Here is a 20,742-nt window from a genome sequence, read left to right as displayed (position 1 = left end):
TAAGAGTATCTTCTATCTAGACAGTATACATTACATTACATTCATTTAGCAGACGCTTTTATCCAAAGCGACTTACAATAGGTGCATTCAACATAGGTAGGGAACGAAACTACTAATCACCAGAGGTCTTAAGTGCATTTCCTGTAAAAACAAGCAACCAAGAGTATACCTAGCGCTAAGGTAAAAGTGCAATGTATCAGCTATCTACTTTCATAAACACCTGAGATAAAATAGCCAAATCAAATGAGCACGAGCTAATAGATCCAATACAACAATAGTTCCTACAACTGTATAGTTCCTACAACAGTATATTTGTCTCAATCCCAGATGATGATGATGCTTATAAAAATGACTGCTGTGGGCTGTGATACAATGCTGTCTGTTGTTGTACATGACTCCAGAGCAAACTTTATTGTATTTCATGTACATGTAAGCTATATTCCGTTGATGCTTATTTTCTGTTTCATGTGAGAATTAAAATTCATTTCCTGGCATCACCAGACTGGCCAATGAGCTGGGAGTGGACGTTCGGATGCACGCCCAAGTTCACCGTCCACGCCCTACTCCATCTCCACGACGACGCGTCCACCGCCTCCACCAATCACAGCCTGGCGTCTGCTACCATGGAGGTCAAGAACGGGTTCATGAAACGCTGCGAGGAGATCGTCTTGATTATGGGGATCTCTTCGACGAAAGGGGCTTTATCTCACTAAAGGCAAGAGTATCTTCTATCTAGACAGTATATTTGTCTCAATCCCAGATGATGATGATGCTTATAAATATGAATGCTGTGGACTGTAATACAATGCTGTCTGTACTTGTAAATGACCCCAAAGCAAAGTTTTGGGGTTTACATGTAAGCTATATTCACTTGATTCTTATTTTCTGTTTCATAAAATCCATTTCCTGGCATCACCAGACTGGCCAATGAGCTGCGGTCTTGGGAGTGGACGTTCGGACGCACGCCCAAGTTCACCGTCCACGCCCTGCTCCGTCTCCACGACTACGCATCCACCGCCTCCACCAATCACAGCCCGACGTCCGCTACCATGGAGGTTCAAGAAGGAGTTCATGAAACGCTGCGAGATCCGGGCGCCATCCGATTGGCTGCCGGCGGAGGCGTGTGGCGAGTTCTCCTCGCTGTTAGCTGCAGGTTCTGTCCGGGTATCATGGCGGCGGTCACACAAATTGTGGTACGACTTTATTTTTTGCAAAATTGATTATGGGGATCTCTTCGACAAAGGGGGCTTTAGCTCACTAAAGTCAAGAGTATCTAATATCTACAGTATATTTGTCTCAATCCCTGATGATGCTTATAAATATGACTGCTGTGGGCTGTGATACAATGCTGTCTGTTGTTGTAAATGTATGTGTATTTTATGAACATGTAAGGTATATTGCATTGATGCTTATTTTCTGTTTCATGTGAGGTGCTTTTATGTTGTTATTGGATGTCAGTGTCTGGTGGTATTGAGCTTATTTTTCGGATTTGTTTTGGTCATTGAAAAAGTGTAAGGCTTAAGCTCCCTGATGACACTAAACTGAGAATTAAAGGGATCCCTCTTCTCCCTGGCATCATCTTCAAGTCGGTCTGAAAATAGACTGTTTTGGAGATTTCTTGAGTTTTAACTGAGTTTTAACTGCGGTCGTTTAATTAGCGCTCCCCACTAACGTGTAGTTTCTTTTTTTCGACCCACTTGAAATCCATCCAAAATGACATCTAGGAGAACTTAATTAGCCCTGGAGGACTGGATCCACGACCACATGGACCTGCAGAACAACCCACATGTGCTGCTGTTATGGAGGAACACCACGGCCATTATCCCCTCGCCTGTCAGGAACCTGCAGGAGGAAGACCCGGACAGCTTGTTCAGCTTTACACTTTATATAAATGGATTCAGTTTACATTTTGGAGAAAATTGAAAGGACCGATATAGAAATGTGGTTGCCTTTTATTCATGTCAGTTTAAAAAATATATATATATCATATATATATATATATATGTTGCTGACAATATTCATATCCATTGTCTGGGGAGGGAGAGTCTACCTACCTACCTACCAACTACCATGTTACACTTGGAGTAACCAGCTGCTTCTTTTCACCTGACAGTGAGGCGGTGCATGCCTATGCGATGATAATGTCATGAATAGTCAATGTTTTGGTAGGAGCCAAATGCAGGTCAAAGAGGCAGTGCTGACATTCGTCCGTTTATTCACAAAAACACAAGAAACACAAATACACCCATGGGATTACTGTCTGTTTCACATGGAAGCACAAGAACAGAACACAAATTACAAACTGGCATGTGTGAACAGAACACAGAGTGTAATATCATACAGGGACTAGCTCAACACACTGAAACCACAACAAACATGAGAGCAGTAAGTTTACTTTTTTTTAGGAGGAGCATGACCTCTGTGTTTAAAGCATCCCCGGGCCTGGTCTTACAGTCTGTGTCTACAAACATCTACGAGAACTTAGCCCTGGAGGACTGGATCTACGACCACATGGACCTGCAGAACAATCCACATGTGCTGCTGTTGTGTAGGAACTCCCCCTGTGTGGTGGTGGGCAGGCACCAGAACCCCTGGCAGGAGAGTGACATGAAGGTGCTGAGGAGCTCTCGGGTTCCTCTGGCCAGGAGGAGGAGTGGAGGAGGAACGGTGTTCCATGACCTGGGCAACGTCAACCTGACCTTCTTCACCTCCAGGAAGCAGTACGACAGACACAGGAACCTGAGGCTGCTCACCACGGCTCTGAAGAAGCTCTCCCCACGGCCGGACGTCCACAGCACTGACCGCATCGACGTGCTGCTCAACGGACACTACAAGATCTCTGGTACAGCAGCTAAGCTGGGTGGTAGCGTGGCCTACCACCACTGCACTCTGCTGTGCTCTGCGGATCGGGCTCTGCTCTCGGCGGCACTCTGGCGCGATCTGGAGCAACGCCACGGCCAGCGTCCCCTCGCCTGTCAGGAACCTGCAGGAGGAAGGCCTGGCTCTGGACTTCCGGACCGTCATGAGCGCTGTGGCAACGCAGTACAACACAGAGTATGGTTGCAGTGTACCAGTGCATCGGGTGGATCCAGGTGATGAGCAGTCGTTTCCTGGCATCACCAGACTGGCCAATGAGCTGGACGTTCGGACGCACGACTAAGTTCACCGTCTACGCCCCGCTCAGTCTCCACAGCCCGGTGTTCGCTACCATGCAGGTCAAGAATGGTACGTTTATGTTTTTAATCATAACAATACTGTATGTGCATACACATTAATACATTTAAGGTTCACTGTGTTCTGTAATGTTGCATCTTGTGTAACTGCCCATAAGAGTGCAGCTTCTGTGTTTCTAAGGATCGTCAGACAATGTAGCAGCATGCATAAGAACAGTAAACCTTATTAACAGAATATATACTAGAGGGGAATTACAGTGAGTGTAGAAGTACACTTCTAGGGTCTTGGCAATGAAACACATGTAACCAGATGTCCCTGGTGGACATTTTGGCCAAAGTAGCCCATCTCTACAGTTTAAGCTCACAGAGTAGAGGCTTTACAATGGTAAACCATCATTTTTGTTTTGCGTTATTGTCCAGGCAGGAGGAAACGACCACGGGTGAACGATGTCGTGATGTACAGGGAGATCCCAGGGGAGAGAACTTCACTTTTCAATTAGGCTTTAGACACAGATGTGTTTTTTTCATATTTTGTATTTCAGAACCACATGCAACCAGTGGTGCAGCCAGAACGCTAGTAAGCCTAGGCAGGAGCGGGTGTTTTTCGGGATGGGGGTTTATTATTTATTTCTTTATATGTTATTTAATTCAGAATATTGACAGGTGTCGCATCCGTTTGGCCGCCTCCAGGCAAAACACTGAGGCCAATACCCACAAGCAGCCAGTGGCGGATTTAACAATTTGGGGGCTCCAAGTATGGAGCATTTTTATAATATTAAAATGTGCCCCCGGGACACAGGAAATGGCAGATGGAGATGGCCTTCCAGACCGCACTGCAGCTGCTAAGGCCCAACATCGTATTGATTATGGGGATCTCTTTGACGAAGGGGGCTTTAGCTCACTAAAGGTAAGAGTATCTTCTATCTAGACAGTATATTTGTCTCAATCCCAGATGATGATGATGCTTATAAAAATGACTGCTGTGGGCTGTGATACAATGCTGTCTGTTGTTGTACATGACACCTGAGCAAAGTTTATTGTATTTCATGTACATGTAAGGTATATTCCATTAATGCTTATTTTCTGTTTCATTTCAGAATTAAACAGTAATTTCCTGGCATCACCAGACTGGCCAATGAGCTGTGGTCTTGGGAGTGGACGTTCGGACGCACGCCCAAGTTCATCATCCATGCCCTGCTCCGTCTCCACGACGACCCATCCACCGCCTCCACCTATCACAGCCCGGCATCCGCTACCACTAACGTTTAGTTTCTTTATTTTACCTTTTCCCTGTTAAGAAAAGCTCAGTGTGGGTCAGGAGAGGCAGGTGGTCTTTCAATCCATTTGAAATCCATCCAGAATCATTTTTGAACAGCTTCTTTGCAGAGCCTGTACTTTTTTTTATCAGTTGCAGTGTGAGTGAGTGAACATGCAAAAAAAAATCTATAATAACCATTATGAATCTGTATACCGTATATTTTGTCATAATATTTTACATCAAAAATGCAAAACATGTAAAGAGTCTTATCGGACCTACACTGTAAAATCCTGATTGTTAATGTAATCCAAATGGAATGTGGATTCAATTGAGTTGCAGTAGCCTAAATGACATTCCACTTGCATCATAGAAGTAAACAAGACTAGCTTTGTCTGCTTTAGTTGTATAGTAAAGGCCTGTCCGAGATTATTTTACCATACATTACAAATCAAAAGTAATTTGTTCGACTCTGCCTCCCCTAAGAAACTAACAATGGGAGATCATGAGGAGCCAGAGGCAAGATAGCCTGTTAAATATTCATGTATTCTTGTTGAATTATATACTCATTGAACATTCTTCACTTCCCGGAAGAAGTACGACAGACACAGCAACTACCACCACTATACTCTGCTGTCCTTTGCGTAGCGGATCGGGCTCTGCTCTCGGCGGCGCTCAGGCCAACCTGTGAGGGGATCCGGGGCCGCAGCCAGCGTCCCCTCGCCTGTCAGGAACCTGCAGGAGGAAGACCCGGCTCTGGACTGCTGGACCGTCTTGAGCGCTGTGGCAACGCAGTACAACACAGAGTATGGTTGTCATTTCCTGGCATCACCAGACTGGCCAATGAGCTGTGGTCTTGGGAGTGGACGTTAGGATGCACGCCCAAATTCACGGTCCACGCCCTACTCCATCTCCACGACGACGCATCCACCGCCTCAACCTATCACAGTCCGGCGTCTGCTACCATTGAGTCAAGAACGGGTTCATGAAACGCTGCGAGATCGTATTGATTATGGGGATCTCTTCGACGAAAGGGGCTTTATCTCACTAAAGGCAAGAGTATCTTCTATCTAGACAGTATATTTGTCTCAATCCTAGATGATGATGATGCTTATAAATATGAATGCTGTAGACTGTATTACAATGCTGTCTGTAGTTGTAAATGACCCCAAAGCAAAGTTTATTTTATTGTATGTACATGTAATCTATATTCACTTGATTCTCATTTTCTGTTTCATAAAATTCATTTCCTGGCATCACCAGACTGGCCAATGAGCTGTGGTCTTGGGAGTGGACGTTCGGACGCACGCCCAAGTTCACCGTCCACGCCCTGCTCCGTCTCCACGACAACGCACCCACCGCCTCCACCAATCACAGCCCGACCTCCGCTACCATGGAGGTCAAGAAGGGGTTCATGAAACGCTGCGAGATCCGGGCGCCATCCGATTGGCTGCCGGCGGAGGCGTGTGGCGAGTTCTCCTCGCTGTTGGCTGCAGGTTCTGTCCGGGTATCATGGCGGCGGTCACCCAAATTGTGGTACGACTTTATTTTTTGCAAAATTGATTATGGGGATCTCTTTGACGAAGGGGGCTTTAGCTCACTAAAGTCAAGAGTATCTTCTATCTACAGTTTATTTGTCTCAATCCCAGATGATGATGATGCTTATAAATATGACTGCTGTGGGCTGTGATACAATGCTGTCTGTTGTTGTAAATGTATTTGTATTTTATGAACATGTAAGGTATATTGCATTGATGCTTATTTTCTGTTTCATGTGAGGTGCTTTTATGTTGTTATTGGATTTCAGTGTCTGTGGTGGTATTGAGCTTATTTTTCGGATTTGTTTTGGTCATTGATTTCACCTGATTTTCACCTTGATTTCACCTGTCTCACTTCAGAGAGGGAAAGAAGTGTTTGCAGCAGCAGAAAAGGTCTGCTTGACAAATGTTTAAGGCTTAAGCTCCCTGATGACACTAAACTGAGAATTAAAGGGGTAAAAGATGATTGGCTCCTCTAAACTTTGAAGAACAAAGTGTCAAAGTGATGGATTCTCTGTTCTACCGCCGACTAATGATGTTCCATCCCTCTTCTGCCAGGCATCATCTTCAAGTCGGTCTGAAAATAGACTGTTTTGGTGATTTCTTGAGTTTTAACTGGGGTCGTTTAATTAGCGCTCCCCACTAACGTGTAGTTTCTTTATTTTACCTTTTCCCTGTTAGGAAAAGTTCAGTGTGGGTCAGGAGAGACAATGACATCTACCAGAACTTAGCCCTGAACGCATCAAACCAGTCTGGTACGCTGGTCGTGGACCAGCTGCAGCTCCTTCTACAGGAAACAAGGAAGGTCATCTGACCGAGTTGACACGCTTCCTGGACACCAACCTTTGACCTGGACGCTTTCAAAGACCAGTAACCCCTGACCCTTGACCCTCCTCTGACCCCATCCCTATCAGCCTACAACCTACTGTACTACTACAGGGTACTACATAGTGACTCCATTGTACTCATACGTGCAGATATTATATACTATGTATTACCCTGTATAATCCAACATTAATGAGGCGTATAATATTAAAATGTGCCCCCGGGACACAGGAAATGGCAGATGGAGATGGCCTTCCAGACCACACTGCAGCTGTAGGCCCAACATCGTATTGATTATGGGGATCTCTTTGACGAAGGGGGCTTTAGCTCACTAAAGGTAAGAGTATCTTCTATCTAGACAGTATATTTGTCTCAATCCCAGATGATGATGATGCTTATAAATATGACTAAATTCCTCTGGCCAGGAGGAGGAGTGGAGGAGGAACAGTGTTCCATGACCTGGGCAACGTCAACCTGACCTTCTTCACCTCCAGGAAGCAGTACGACAGACACAGGAACCTGAGGCTGCTCACCACGGCTCTGAAGAAGCTCTCCCCACGGCTGGACGTCCACAGCACTGACCGCTTCGACGTGCTGCTGAACGGACACTACAAGATCTCTGGTACAGCAGCTAAGCTGGGTGGTAGCGTGGCCTACCACCACTGCACTCTGCTGTGCTCTGCGGATCGGGCTCTGCTCTCGGCGGCACTCTGGCGCGATCTGGAGCAACGCCACGGCCAGCGTCCCCTCGCCTGTCAGGAACCTGCAGGAGGAAGACCCGGCTCTGGACTGCCGGACCGCCATGAGCGCCGTGGCAACGCAGTACAACACAGAGTATGGTTGCAGTGTACCAGTACATCAGGTGGATCCAGGTGATGAGCAGTCATTTCCTGGCATCACCAGACTGGCCAATGAGCTGTGGTCTTGGGAGTGGACGTTCGGACGCACGCCCAAGTTCACCGTCCACGCCCTACTCCGTCTCCACGACAACGCATCCACCGCCTCCACCAATCACAGCCCGACGTCCGTGTTACAGGTCCCAGATTTGAGACCCATATACAGATAAGGTTTGCTGCTGGAAAGGCCTGTTAAAACAGGAATAGAAGAATTAAGACACAATGAGACGATCTTCTCCAGTCAGCTTCCTCAGCAGAATCAGGCATATTTATTAATGCACAGACTGTATTACTTTTCTCTTTATATCTTGTCATTTTCTTCTCATCAATAAACTTTCACATAGTCACAATATTCTTTCTTTTCTCACAATATTCTTTCTTTTCATTACATCACATTTCAATGGGTTTCAATGTCACATTTAGTTATAATCACCACATTTCTTTAGTTACTTTTATCAGTTGCATCTGTTTGAACCAAAACACAAAAATGCAAGGAATGTCCCTTTAAATGTCTGTCATAGACAGAAGTGCCCACTATATGGACATAACTAGCATTTTGCTATAAACATCAGATTACTAGGCATCAGGTAAGTATGGGTAGTGCATGACTGAGTTAAAATAATCAGGCTCTGGAAAAACGTTTTTAGCTTGAGTGCTTAAAGTGCATTAAAATACAAAACGTTTTATAATCAATAATACTGTTAACCCAAAATCGTTCTTAACACTTCTACTAATCTAAAGACAGTAAAATAGAATGATCTGGAGCCCAAAAACAAAGTCTGCCTTGGTCACGAACAAAACAAAGCAGATCCACCATTTTAGGAGCACATGAAAACAACAGTTTGGACTGGGTCACAAACACACTCAAATTGGACACATCACTTCATAAAAATCGATCTCCAATAAAACTAATAACTTCACCAACAACTGTATTCAGTTTATGACACTTTAGTGTTGTACAAACCTGTTAAAACAGGAATAGAAGAATTAAGACACAATGAGACGATCTTCTCCAGTCAGCCTTCCTCAGCAGAATGAGGAAGCAACGTCATTCCATTCAACATGTGTCTCTGAGAAATAATCGCCACACTGCCCCCTAGTGGTGGCAACACTAGGAGAGTCCCACTGTGTGTAGTGTTACTTTGAACACTTGGATTCAACCAAGAAATGATTGTCCATTCTTGTCCATGCAGGTGCATATGAGAAACATTCTTTTCACAAAAATATCATCTTCAAATAAAAACAACATAAATGTGACCATACATTTTGTGTGCGTCACATCCGCTACCATGGAGGTCAAGAAGGAGTTCATGAAACGCTGCAAGATCCGGGCGCCATCCGATTGGCTGCCGGCGGAGGCGTGTGGCGAGTTCTCCTCGCTGTTGGCTGCATGCAGGTTCTGTCCGGGTATCATGGCGGCGGTCACACAAATTGTGGTACGACTTTATTTTTTGCTAAATTGATTATGGGGATCTCTTTGATGAAGGGGGCAGTTGGATCACATAATGTAACGCAGTAACGCACCTTTTAAAATCACAGTAACTATAACGGCGTTACTGAATTGGAAAAGGTAACTAGTAACGTTATTAGTTACCGCAAAAAGTAGTTGCGTTACGTAACACGTTACGTTAGTAACGCGTTAGTCCCAACACTGCTGATGACACTAAACTGAGAATTAAAGGGGTAAAAGATGATTGGCTCCTCTAAATTTTGAAGAACAAAGTGTCAAAGTGATGGATTCTCTGTTTACCGCTGACTAATGATATTCCATCCCGCTTCTCCCAGGCATCATCTTAATGTCGGTCTGAAAATAGACTGTTTTGGTGATTTCTTGAGTTTTAACTGGGGTCGTTTAATTAGCGCTCCCCACTAACGTCTAGTTTCTTTATTTTACCTTTTCCCTGTTAGGAAAAGCTCAGTGTGGGTCAGGAGAGGCAATGACATCTACGAGAACTTAGCCCTGAACGCATCAAACCAGTCTGGTACGCTGGTCGTGGTGGACCAGCTGCAGCTCCTTCTACAGGAAACAAGGAAGGTCATCTGACCGAGTTGATACGCTTCCTGGACACCAACCTTTGACCCGGAGGCTTTCAAAGACCAGTAACCCTTGACCCTTGACCCTCCTCTGACCCCATCCCTATCAGCCTACAACCTACTGTACTATTACAGGGTACTACATAGTGACTCCATTGTATTCATACGTGCAGATATTATATACTATGTATTACCCTGTATAATCCAACATTAATGAGGCGTATAATATTAAAATGGGCCCCCGGGACACAGGAAATGGCAGATGGAGATGGCCTTCCAGACCGCACTGCAGCTGCTAAGGCCCAACATCGTATTGATTATGGGGATCTCTTTGACGAAGGGGGCTTTAGCTCACTAAAGGTAAGAGTATCTTCTATCTAGACAGTATATTTGTCTCAATCCCAGATGACGATGATGCTTATAAAAATGACTGCTGTGGGCTGTGATACAATGCTGTCTGTTGTTGTACATGACACCAGAGCAAAGTGTATTGTATTTCATGTACATGTAAGGTATATTCCATTGATGCTTATTCTCTGTTTCATGTGAGAATTAAAATTCATTTCCTGGCATCACCAGACTGGCCAATGAGCTGGGAGTGGACGTTCGGATGCACGCCCAAGTTCACCGTCCACGCCCTGCTCCATCTCCACGACGACGCATCCACCGCCTCCACCTATCACAGCCCGGCGTCTGCTACCATGGAGGTCAAGAACGGGTTCATGAAACGCTGCGAGATCGTATTGATTATGGGGATCTCTTCGACGAAAGGGGCTTTATCTCACTAAAGGCAAGAGTATCTTCTGTCTAGACAGTATATTTGTCTCAATCCCAGATGATGATGCTTATAAATATGAATGCTGTGGACTGTAATACAATGCTGTCTGTAGTTGTAAATGACCCCAAAGCAAAGTTTATTGTATGTACATGTAAGCTATATTCAATTGATTCTTATTTTCTGTTTCATAAAATTCATTTCCTGGCATCACCAGACTGGCCAATGAGCTGTGGTCTTGGGAGTGGACGTTCGGACGCACGCCCAAGTTCACCGTCCACGCCCTGCTCCGTCTCCACGACAACGCATCCACCGCCTCCACCAATCACAGCCCGACGTCCGCTACCGTGGCGGTCAAGAAGGGGTTCATGAAACAGTGCGAGATCCGGGCGCCATCCGATTGGCTGCCGGCGGAGGCGTGTGGCGAGTTCTCCTCGCTGTTGGCTGCAGGTTCTGTCCGGGTATCATGGCGGCGGTCACACAAATTGTGGTACGACTTTATTTTTTGCTAATTTGATTATGAGGATCTCTTTGATGAAGGGGGCTTTAGCTCACTAAAGTCAAGAGTATCTTCTATCTACAGTATATTTGTCTCAATCCCAGATGATGATGATGCTTATAAATATGACTGCTGATACAATGCTGTCTGTTGTTGTAAATGTATGTGTATTTTATGAACATGTAAGGTATATTGCATTGATGCTTATTTTCTCTTTCATGTGAGGTGCTTTTATGTTATTGGATTTCAGTGTCTGTGGTGGTATTGAGCTTATTTTTCGGATTTGTTTTGGTCATTGATTTGACCTGATTTTCACCTTAATTTCACCTGTCTCACCTCAAAGTGGGAAAGAAGTGTTTGCAGCAGCAGAAAAGGTCTGCTTGACAAAGGTTTAAGGCTTAAGCTCCCTGATGACACTAAACTGAGAATTAAAGGGGTAAAAGATGATTGGCTCCTCTAAACTTTGAAGAACAAAGTGTCAAAGTGATGGATTCTCTGTTTACCGCTGACTAATGATGTTCCATCCCTCTTCTGCCAGGCATCATCTTCAAGTCGGTCTGAAAATAGACTGTTTTGGTGATTTCTTGAGTTTTAACTGGGGTCGTTTAATTAGCGCTCCCCACTAACGTGTAGTTTCTTTATTTTACCTTTTCCCTGTTAGGAAAAGCTCAGTGTGGGTCAGGAGAGGCAATGACATCTACGAGAACTTAGCCCTGAACGCATCAAACCAGTCTGGTACGCTGGTCGTGGTGGACCAGCTGCAGCTCCTTCTACAGGAAACAAGGAAGGTCATCTGACCGAGTTGACACGCTTCCTGGACACCAACCTTTGACCTGGACGCTTTCAAAGACCAGTAACCCCTGACCCTTGACCCTCCTCTGACCCCATCCCTATCAGCCTACAACCTACTGTACTACTACAGGGTACTACATAGTGACTCCATTGTACTCATACGTGCAGATATTATATACTATGTATTACCCTGTATAATCCAACATTAATGAGGCGTATAATATTAAAATGTGCCCCCGGGACACAGGAAATGGCAGATGGAGATGGCCTTCCAGACCACACTGCAGCTGCTAAGGCCCAACATCGTATTGATTATGGGGAGCTCTTTGACGAAGGGGGCTTTAGCTCACTAAAGGTAAGAGTATCTTCTATCTAGACAGTATATTTGTCTCAATCCCAGATGATGATGATGCTTATAAAAATGACTGCTGTGGGCTGTGATACAATGCTGTCTGTTGTTGTACATGACACCAGAGCAAAGTGTATTGTATTTCATGTACATGTAAGGTATATTCCATTGATGCTTATTCTCTGTTTCATGTGAGAATTAAAATTCATTTCCTGGCATCACCAGACTGGCCAATGAGCTGGGAGTGGACGTTCGGATGCACGCCCAAGTTCACCGTCCACGCCCTGCTCCATCTCCACGACGACGCGTCCACCGCCTCCACCTATCACAGCCCGGCGTCTGCTACCATGGAGGTCAAGAACGGGTTCATGAAACGCTGCGAGATCGTATTGATTATGGGGATCTCTTCGACGAAAGGGGCTTCATCTCACTAAAGGCAAGAGTATCTTCTATCTAGACAGTATATTTGTCTCAATCCCAGATGATGATGATGCTTATAAATATGAATGCTGTGGACTGTAATACAATGCTGTCTGTAGTTGTAAATGACCCCAAAGCAAAGTTTATTGTATTGTATGTACATGTAAGCTATATTCACTTGATTCTTATTTTCTTTTTCATGTGAGAAATAAAATTCATTTCCTGGCATCACCAGACTGGCCAATGAGCTGCGGTCTTGGGAGTGGACGTTCGGACGCACGCCCAAGTTCACCGTCCACGCCCTGCTCCGTCTCCACGACGACGCATCCACCGCCTCCACCAATCACAGCCCGACGTCCGCTACCATGGAGGTTCAAGAAGGGGTTCATGAAACGCTGCGAGATCCGGGCGCCATCCGATTGGCTGCCGGCGGAGGCGTGTGGCGAGTTCTCCTCGGTGTTGGCTGCAGGTTCTGTCTGGGTATCATGGCGGCGGTCACACAAATTGTGGTACGACTTTATTTTTTGCAAAATTGATTATGGGTAACTCTTTGACAAAGGGGGCTTTAGCTCACTAAAGTCAAGAGTATCTTATATATAGACAGTATTTGTCTCAATCCCAGATGATGATGATGCTTATAAATATGACTGCTGTGGGCTGTGATACAATGCTGTCTGTTGTTGTAAATGTATTTGTATTTTATGAACATTGATGCTTTGATGCTTATTTTCTCTTGATGCATTGATGCTTATTTTCTCTTTCATGTGAGGTGCTTTTATTGTCTCCGCCAGGCCGAAAGGCATGGCGAGAGAGTATGTTTTACCCCCTGTCCGTCCGTCCGTCCGTCCGTCCGTCCGTGTGTCCGTCATTCGATCTGTCTGTGTACAGCTAATGTCCGGCACCGTTGGCTTGCTCGCAGCGAAACTGTGCACACACACTCCCTGGATACCAGAGCAGAACCTCTGCCCCAAATTTTTCACAGGAGGCATTTTTTGACAGTACTCCTACATATTTTGTCCAAACAGCCCGCAAATCGGTACACAGTATCTCTATAGTCATTAAACGAAACGGGTCTTTCAGATTTTTCATATTCCTTCCTGATTGACTAAAATTGCCTTCCAAAGTTTGCAGGAGTGCTCCGTTTTGAACAAAATGCCTCAAATCATGAACACAGCATGCAATGTCGGTGAAATTTTGCACGCACATTCCCACTACGTCAAGGAAGAAATGCTACTTGAAAATTTTAAAATCAGCCTCATGGTGGCGCTATAACAGGCCGATTTGTGTTTTTGCCTATAACTGTACCGATCTGTGTAAAACTTTGTATGCACACTCTCTAGAGGCCAAGGAAAAACCTTTGCCCTGCATTTTTCACATCTGCCTTTTATAGCGCCACCAGGAGGCCGACTTATGTAAAACACATTTTTTGATTGTAAGCCTTCACATTTTATCCAAATTTCACGCAAATCGGTACACATGCTCTCTATAGTCATGTGATCAAGAAGTATCTGTTAGATGTTTCATAGTCCATCCTGATTGACTAAAATGTACATCTAAAGTTTGCAGGAGTGGCCCGTTTTGAACAAAATGCCGCAAATCATGAACGCAGTGTCCGATTGCAGTGAAACTTTGCTCGCACATTCGCACTACGTTGAGGAACAAATGCCACCATTTTAACATTGCCCTATTATAGCGCCACCTTGAGGCCAATTTTTGCAACAGTTTTTATTTTTTATATTACTCCTACAAATTGTGTCCAAACATCATGCAAATCGGTACCCATTATCTCTATAGTCAAGTGGTCAAGATGGTTCCGTCCGATTTTTCATATTACATCCTGATTGCCGAATTCCGAACATTGCTGCCCCACAATAACCTACCGAGCCTGGCGGAGACCTTTTTCTAGTGTTGTTATTGGATTTCAGTGTCTGGTGGTATTGAGCTTATTTTTCGGATTTGTTTTAGCCATTGAAAAAGTTTAAGGCTTTAGCTCCCTGATGACACTAAACTGAGAATTAAAGGGATCCCTCTTCTCCCAGGCATCATCTTCAAGTCGGTCTGAAAATAGAGATGGAGATTTCTTGAGTTTTAACTGAGTTTTAACTGAGTTTTAACTGGGGTCGTTTAATTAGCGCTCCCCACTAACGTGTAGTTTCTTTATTTTACCTTTTCCCTGTTAGGAAAAGCTCAGTGTGGGTCAGGAGAGGCAGGTGGTCTTTCAACCCATCTGAAATCCATCCAAAATGACGTCTACGAGAACTTAGCCCTGGAGGACTGGATCCACGACCACATGGACCTGCGGAACAACCCACATGTGCTGCTGTTATGGAGGAACACCACGGCCATTATCCCCTCGCCTGTCAGGAACCTGCAGGAGGAAGACCCGGACAGCTTGTTCAGATTTACACTTTATATAAATGGATTCAGTTTACATTTTGGAGAAAATTTAAAGGACCGATATAGAAATGTGGTTGCCTTTTTATTCATGTCATTTAAAAAAAAAAAATATATATATATATATATATATATATATATATATATATATATATATGTTGCTGACAATATTCATATCCATTGTCTGGGGAGGGAGAGTGTACCTACCTACCAACTACCATGTTACACTTGGAGTAACCAGCTGCTTCTTTTCACCTGACAGTGAGGCGGTGCATGCCTATGCGATGATAATGTCATGAATAGTCAATGTTTTGGTAGGAGCCAAATGCAGGTCAAAGAGGCAGTGCTGACATTCGTCCGTTTACTCACAAAAACACAAGAAAAACAAATACACCTATGGGATTACTGTCCGTTTCACATGGAAGCACAAGAACAGAACACAAATTACAAACTGGCATGTGTGAACAGAACACAGAGTGTAATATCATACAGGGACTAGCTCAACACACTGAAACCACAACAAACATGAGAGCAGTAAGTTTACTTTTTTTTTAGGAGGAGCATGACCTCTGTGTTTAAAGCATCCCCGGGCCTGGTCTTACAGTCTGTGTCTACAAACATCTACGAGAACTTAGCCCTGGAGGACTGGATCTACGACCACATGGACCTGCAGAACAACCCACGTGCTGCTGTTGTGTAGGAACTCCCCCTGTGTGGTAGTGGGCAGGCACCAGGACCCCTGGCAGGAGAGTGACATGAAGGTGCTGAGGAGCTCTCGGGTTCCTCTGGCCAGGAGGAGGAGTGGAGGAGGAACGGTGTTCCATGACCTGGGCGACGTCAACCTGACCTTCTTCACCTCCAGGAAGCAGTACGACAGACACAGGAACCTGAGGCTGCTCACCACGGCTCTGAAGAAGCTCTCCCCACGGCCGGACGTCCACAGCACTGACCGCTTCGACGTGCTGCTGAACGGACACTACAAGATCTCTGGTACAGCAGCTAAGCTGGGTGGTAGCGTGGCCTACCACCACTGCACTCTGCTCTGCTCTGCTCTGCGGATCGGGCTCTGCTCTCGGCGGCACTCTGGCGCGATCTGTAGCAACGCCACGGCCAGCGTCCCCTCGCCTGTCAGGAACCTGCAGGAGGAAGACCCGGCTCTGGACTGCCGGACCGTCATGAGCGCCGTGGCAACGCAGTACAACACAGAGTATGGTTGCAGTGTACCAGTGCATCGGGTGGATCCAGGTGATGAGCAGTCGTTTCCTGGCATCACCAGACTGGCCAATGAGCTGGACGTTCGGACGCACGACTAAGTTCACCGTCTACGCCCCGCTACGTCTCCACAATCCGGTGTTCGCTACCATGCAGGTCAAGAATGGTACATTTATGTTGTTTTTAATCATAACAATACTGTATGTGCATACACGTTAATACATTTAAGGTTCACTGTGTTCTGTAATGTTGCATCTTGTGTAACTGCCCATAAGAGTGCAGTGTCTGTGTTTTAAGGATCCTCAGACAATGTAGCAGCATGCATAAGAACAGTAAACCTTATAAACAGAAGACATACTAGAGGGGAATTACAGTGAGTGTAGAAGTACACTTCTAGGGTCTTGACAATGAAACACATGTAACCAGATGTCCCTGGTGGACATTTGGGCCAAAGTAGCCCATCTCTACAGTTTAAGCTCACAGAGTAGAGGCTTAACAGTGGTTAACCATCATTCTTTTTTTGCGTTATTGTCCAGGCAGGAGGAAACGACCACGGGTGAACGGTGTCGTGATGTACAGGGAGATCCCAGGGGAGAGAACTTCACTTTTCAATTAGGCGCTAGAGACAGATGTGTTTTTTTTCATATTTTGTATTTCAGAACCACATGCAACCAGTGGTGCAGCCAGAACTCTAGTATAGGCTGGGCCTAGGCAGGAGTGGGTGTTTTTCGGGATGGGGGTTTATTATTTAATTCTTTATATGTTATTTAATTCAGAATATTGACAGGTGTCGCAACACCCGTTTGGCCGCCTCCAAGCAAAACACTGAGGCCAATACCCACACGCAGCCAGTGGCGGATTTAACAATTTTGGGGCTCCAAGTATGCGGGTTAGGGTTTTAAAGACTTTGATAACAATTAGGGGCCGGTAATGTAGGAGCCCGTATGTCGGCTGGGCATCACCTACACCTTCCCTCCAGAGTATTACAGACGCATCACCCGCCGCTGGCTGGCCAAAAAGGCCCTTTGCATCAAGGTCTTTCAGGAGGTGCAGAAACAAAAAGCAGAGCAAAAGTTGAAGATGAAGCAATCCGTGGCCTCTGGTGTTCATTAAGGACCAGACCCTTGTGAGTGGTGTCCAGCATGTAGATGGCATTAGAGCTCTCACTCCTTTGGTTGTATCTTCCATAGCCAAGCCTTGCATGAGGACCACCATCGAACGCGTCGAACCAGTCTGGTACGCTGGTCGTGGACCAGCTGCAGCTCCTGCTACAGGAAACAAGGAAGCTCATCTGACCGAGTTGACACGCTTCCTGGACACCAACCTTTGACCTGGTAGGCTTTCAAAGACCAGTAACCCCTGACCCTTGACCCTCCTCTGACCCCATCCCTATCAGTACTACTACAGGGTACTACATAGTGACTCCATTGTACTCATATGTGCAGATATTATATACTATGTATTATCCTGTATAATCCAACATTAATGAGGGTGTTTTTGGTTTCAAATCCTTAATTATAATTTTGCTAAATCGATTGGGTGGGCCTAGCTTTCTATGTGGGTGGGCCACGGGCCACCCAGGCCCTCCGGTGGCTTCGCCCCTGCATGCAACAAAAACAATTCTGTCCTTCGGACCAATGATCTTAGGGCACGGGAAAGTGTCTACTGACGTAATGGTTTGACAGACTGCGAAGGTAAATAATTGTAATGATCATCTGTTTCTCTTGTGGGATTTAATTTAATAATTAATCATCCTTTGTCACCGCTTTTTGTTCAATACAACATATTAATAAACAAATTGATATAATATTAAAATGAGATTATAATATTAAAATGTGCCCCCGGGACACAGGAAATGGCAGATGGAGATGGCCTTCCAGACCGCACTGCAGCTGCTAAGGCCCAACATCGTATTGATTATGGGGATCTCTTTGACGAAGGGGGCTTTAGCTCACTAAAGGTAAGAGTATCTTCTATCTAGACAGTATATTTTTCTCAATCCCAGATGATTATGATGCTTATAAAAATGACTGCTGTGGGCTGTGATACAATGCTGTCTGTTGTTGTACATGACACCAGAGCAAAGTTTATTGTATTTCATGTACATGTAAGGTATATTCCATTAATGCTTATTTTCTGTTTCATTTCAGAATTAAACAGTCATTTCCTGGCATCACCAGACTGGCCAATGAGCTGTGGTCTTGGGAGTGGACGTTCGGACGCACGCCCAAGTTCATCATCCACGCCCTGCTCCGTCTCCACGACGACCAATCCACCGCCTCCACCTATCACAGCCCGGCATCCGCTACCACTAACGTTTAGTTTACCTTTTCCCTGTTAAGAAAAGCTCAGTGTGGGTCAGGATAGGCAGGTGGTCTTTCAATCCATTTGAAATCCATCCAGAATGATTTTTGAACAGCTTGTTTGCCGTATATTTTGTCATAATATTTTACATAAAAAATGCAAAACATGTAAAGAGTCTTATCGGACCTACACTGTAAAATCCTGATTGTTAATGTAATCCAAATGGAATGTGGATTCAATTGAATTGCAGTAGCCCAAATGACATTCCACTTGCATCATAGAAGTAAACAAGACTAGCTTTGTCTGTTTGAGTTGTATAGTAAAGGCCTGTCCGGGATTATTTTACCATACATTACAAATCAAAAGTAATTTGTTCGACTCTGCCTCCCCTAAGAAACTAACAATGGGAGATCATGAGGAGCCAGAGGCAAGATAGTCTGTTAAATATTCATGTATTCTTGTTGAATTATATACTCATTGAACAATGAACATTCTTCACTTCCCGGAAGCAGTACGACAGACACAGCAACTACCACCACTTTACTCTGCTGTCCTTTGCGTATCTGATCGGGCTCTGCTCTCGGCGGCGCTCAGGCCAACCTGTGAGGGGATCCGGGGCAACGCCACGGCCAGCGTCCCCTCGCCTGTCAGGAACCTGCAGGAGGAAGACCCGGCTCTGGACTGCCGGACCGTCTTGAGCGCTGTGGCAACGCAGTACAACATGAGCTGTGGTCTTGGGAGTGGACGTTCGGATGCACGCCCAAATTCACCGTCCACGCCCTAGTCCATCTCCACGACGACGCATCCACCGCCTCCACCTATCACAGCCTGGCGTCCGCTACCATGGAGGTCAAGAAGGGGTTCATGAAACGCTGTGATATCCGGGCGCCGTCCGATTGGCTGCCGGCGGAGGCGTGTGGCGTTTCTCCTCGCTGTTGGCTGCAGGTTCTGTCCGGGTATGGCGGCGGTCACACACATTGTGGTACGACTTTATTTTTGGCAAAATTGATTATGGGGATCTCTTCGACGAAGGGGGCTTTAGCTCACTAAAGTCAAGAGTATCTTCTATCTACAGTATATTTGTCTCAAGCCCAGATGATGATGATGCTTATAAATATGATTGCTGTGGGCTCTGATACAATGCTGTCTGTTGTTGTAAATGTATTTGTATTTTATGAACATGTAAGGTATATTGCATTGATGCTTATTTTCTCTTTCATGTGAGGTGCTTTTATGTTGTTATTGGATTTCAGTGTCTGGTGGTATTGAGCTTATTTTTCGGATTTGTTTTGGTCATTGAAAAAGTTTAAGGCTTAAGCTCCCTGATGACACTAAACTGAGAATTTAAGGGATCCCTCTTCTCCCAGGCATCATCTTCAATTCGGTCTGAAAATAGACTGTTTTGGTGAATTCTTGAGTTTTAACTGGGGTCGTTTAATTAGCGCTCCCCACTAACGTGTACTTTCTTTATTTTACCTAAAAGCTCAGTGTGGGTTAGGAGAGGCAGGTGGTCTTTCAACCCATTTGAAATCCATCCAAAATGACATCTAGGAGAACTTAGCCCTGGAGGACTGGATCCACGACCACATGGACCTGCGGAACAACCCACTTGTGCTGCTGTTATGGAGGAACACCACGGCCATTATCTTTTTTTTTTTAATTTATAATTTTTATCCCACGATTTTGTAACCCACATTTTTTTCACCCAGTGCCAATTGCCTATGTAATCCTGGGCACTACCTACCCTCTGCCAGCCTAGGGAGAGCCCAAGCTGAAGCTCATGCCTCCTTCAATGCATGAGGAGCAAGCAGGCCGCTTCTTATCACCCGACAGGGGGGAGTTTCCCTGGTTGGACATAGCGCGTGGAAGGGACACGTTATTCCAACCAGTTCCCTTCTCCTCCATCAGGCGCCCCGGCTGACCAGGGGGAGGCAGTATAGTGACCAGGATTACTACATGTTTTTGTGAGGGTATTAACTACCCTAGGAGACACGGGGAGAACATGCAAACTCCACACAGAGTAGGCCCTTTCACCAACCCCACCTAGGGTATGGGCGCCGATGACGTGGAGGAGAGAACACGCCCCCAGCGCCCACAGCGTCCCTGGCGGGAATCGAACCCAGGACCTTCTAGCTGTGAGGCGACAGCGCTACCGACTGTGCCACCGTGCCCCCACGGCCATTATCCCCTCGCCTGTCAGGAACCTGCAGGAGGAAGACCCGGACAGCTTGTTCAGCTTTACACTTTATATAAATGGATTCAGTTTACATTTTGGA

General features: G+C 45.5%; 1 protein-coding gene and 1 pseudogene across 2 annotated transcripts; both read left to right on the top strand.

Moving 5' to 3' along the window:
* Positions 1 to 2,412: 2,412 nt before the first annotated feature.
* LOC311045193 (lipoyl amidotransferase LIPT1, mitochondrial-like) lies at positions 2,413 to 3,160 on the top strand (annotated as a pseudogene). Its single transcript has one exon. The product of its transcript is annotated as a lipoyl amidotransferase LIPT1, mitochondrial-like (transcript).
* A 4,042-nt stretch (positions 3,161 to 7,202) lies between these two features.
* LOC311045191 (lipoyl amidotransferase LIPT1, mitochondrial-like) lies at positions 7,203 to 7,667 on the top strand (the record flags this gene model as incomplete). Its single annotated transcript, XM_084056996.1, has 1 exon — positions 7,203 to 7,667. A coding segment is annotated over one exon (465 nt), but the record flags the coding sequence as incomplete, so codon positions are not given.
* Positions 7,668 to 20,742: the final 13,075 nt, after the last annotated feature.

This window comes from Gymnoscopelus microlampas (assembly GCF_963454915.1).
Source record: "Gymnoscopelus microlampas genome assembly, chromosome: 5".
NCBI classification, from domain to species: domain Eukaryota; kingdom Metazoa; phylum Chordata; class Actinopteri; order Myctophiformes; family Myctophidae; genus Gymnoscopelus; species Gymnoscopelus microlampas.
This window is presented reverse-complemented; position numbering and strand designations above follow the sequence as displayed.